This window comes from Penaeus monodon, chromosome 24, assembly GCF_015228065.2.
Source record: "Penaeus monodon isolate SGIC_2016 chromosome 24, NSTDA_Pmon_1, whole genome shotgun sequence".
In the NCBI taxonomy this organism is placed as follows: domain Eukaryota; kingdom Metazoa; phylum Arthropoda; class Malacostraca; order Decapoda; family Penaeidae; genus Penaeus; species Penaeus monodon.
Window position 1 is genome coordinate 34,414,022 of NC_051409.1, and position 2,651 is coordinate 34,416,672.

The following is a 2,651-nucleotide window of genomic DNA, read 5'->3' on the forward strand; positions in this document are numbered from 1 at the left end:
CCCGCGAGCGCGAATTGACATTCCCCTTCCTTATCCTACCATTATTGAAACACATCTTTCTGTTATAAGTTTTATTACAAAAAATATAAAATGTATTTTTAATTAAACATTCGCATAGTCTACATCTGCCAGTGAGCTCTAAAAATAGATAATCATTCTTGAACTTCCGTAAAGACAGGCCACAGACATACAAAATAGTAAGAAAATGCTTTTTGATGTTCCTTTTGAAATGACATATGCTTCAGGCTTACTTACATTCAGAAATATTCTTTAGAACAAGTTTACAGGCCAATATTTTAGCTCGTCAATAATAAATGTTCAGTATATAATAAAAGCAATATAGAATAGAAATAAGCACCCATACTTATTATCAATTTACGAATCATATCATGATATAATAAACAATACATTATTTAATAAACTTATGGTACACACAGACATGTGCCTCTCGGAATGTCTTACAATCATTCTTTATTTGTGTTTCTTTAGTCTCAAAGAAGAATATGCATTATGAAAATGGAAACACTTTTACATTTTGTGGTCCCGATACATAAAAAATATATACAAACGGAAGACATGTTGTGTTTATCAAGTGTAAACAAACAAAAAACAAAACTGGAACTGGTAACTTTGTACTCGGTGGCAATTTATGATATGCCTTTCCTGTGATTACATTCTGGCAATAATGATGATGGTGGATGATACTATTTATTACATTTACAGAGATGATTAACACTGGTAATGAATGAAAGCACTGATGGCATTATGAGATGATGTGCGTGATGATGCTAACATGGGCGCATTTATTTCTTCATTGGGCGAGGGAGATTTTTGTAAACGTGCCCAGGATTAAGAAGACCTGTAAAGAATGCTTGGAACTATTTACATTTACATTAATAAAGGCTTGAGCCAATTTAGTAGTGGAAAAAGTAATGGAAAATAAGTCATTTTTGTCGAATAAAGGAGGACATTTGCCCGCCAGATGGATCACAATGCCATTAACAGCACAAGACGACGATTCCCGGGCATTGGGCATTGACTCAACGCTTCAGAAGTTGATGTAGGCGTTGACGTGGTCGATCAACCCTTGGTTGGCGACGATAGCGGGCGTGGCATGGAAGGTTGGGCCTTCGGTGGGTGTGAGGACCTGGGTATTGGGCACCTGAATGACGTCGGTGTGCCCTGTCGAGGCGATGTATGGTATGAAGGAGTACACGGCAGAAGTGGATGCGTTCACGGGCGCGAGGGCCTGGATGGAGGCTTGGGTGGCGGCAATAGTGTGGACGGCTTGTCCCGAGGCCGTGAAATGGACGGCGTTCTGCGCTGCAGCCGATACGCCGTCCTGAAGGGCGTCCATGGGCGGCCCCTGCGCCACCTCGGCCGCCTCGCCTTCCACCGGAGCGGCCAGAAGGCTGGAGTCCTTGCCGCGTGGCTCCCCGGCCTTTCTAACGGCTCTCGCGCGCGTCTTGGTGCCCTTCGCGCCCTTGGCCTTGAGCGGCTCGCTGGGGCGGCTGCCCGGCGGCGGCAGCGGAGCCGAGTCCGGCAGGTTAAGCTTCCTCCGCTGCGCCACGCCGATGTAGACCGCCTTGTGCACCTTCTTGACGTGCTCCGAGATGTTGCCGGGCCCGCGGAAGCCCTTGCTGCAGTACGGGCATTGGAAGGGCGTCTCGCCCGTGTGCTTGCGCTTGTGGTACGTTAGGTGCGACGCCACCTTGAAGGCCTTGTCGCACATGTCGCATACGTGCTTGCGCACATCCTGGTGCACGACGTTGATATGCGTCCTCAGGTCGCTATTGCTGCAGAAGCCCTTGGAACACGTCGGGCACACGTGCGTGCGGACCTCCTTGCCGCCGTGCATACGCCGCTTGTGGTTGACCATGTCGTTGAGGCGGTAGAACACCATGGAGCAGGCGGGGCACGGGTACTGCGTGTCCTTGTTGTGCACAGCGCTCAGGTGGACCTTCATGTCGCGGGAGTCGCCGAAGGGCTTCCTGCAGATAGGGCACAGGACCTCGCTGGTGCGCACCTTCAGGTGGACGCGCTCCACGTGCTTCCGCAGTTCACTTGGACACAGGAACTTCTTGTCGCAGAGGTCGCACTGCAGGCGCTTCGACTCCGCGGCCTGGTGCACCCTGCGCAGGTGGTTCTGCATGTTAGTCTTCTTGTTGAAGGTCTCGTCGCACTCCTCGCACTTGTAGCTGTGCTTGCGGTCGTGGATGGTCTCCACGTGCACCTTGAGCGCCGAGGAGCTGGAGAAGTTCTTGGAGCACAGCGCGCACGCGTGGGCCTCCTGCGCGATGCCCATGTGCCCCACGAAGCAGTGGTGGCGCAGATCCGTGAACGTGTTAAAGACCAGCTCGCAGTCGGGGCACGGGAAGTGGACCTCGTCCTGGTGCGCCTCGGCCAGGTGCGTCGTGATGTCCTGGAACACGACGTCGGTTAGCCTCCGCCACTTACTCATGACAACAGCATAATCCTTAAACTTAGTTCCAGGCAGTTGCTGGTTCGCATTTCGGATATGATGTCTTAGTGATGATCTTTGTTGCTTTGATAAAAAAAATTGATCTCGAACTCTAACTGAGGTACATTAATACGCCACTATTCTCAGTCCTAAACAATAACATGACAAGCGATATTAGGTTCTTAGGGAC

General features: G+C 49.9%; 2 protein-coding genes across 2 annotated transcripts in view; both read right to left on the reverse strand.

The window, feature by feature from the left end:
• Window positions 1–1,036, reverse strand: part of LOC119588955 (zinc finger protein 728-like) — a 4,170-nt gene extending 3,134 nt beyond the window's left edge. Inside the window, exon 1 of the mRNA XM_037937563.1 lies at window positions 887–1,036. Within this exon, the coding sequence (XP_037793491.1) occupies window positions 887–1,036 (150 nt within the window). The remainder of the gene's footprint in view (window positions 1–886) is intronic.
• Window positions 57–2,651, reverse strand: part of LOC119588735 (RB-associated KRAB zinc finger protein-like) — a gene marked incomplete at its 5' end in the record, with an annotated part of 9,606 nt that continues 7,011 nt past the window's right edge. Inside the window, 1 exon segment of the mRNA XM_037937375.1 lies at window positions 57–2,422. Coding sequence (XP_037793303.1) covers window positions 1,049–2,422 — 1,374 coding nt within the window.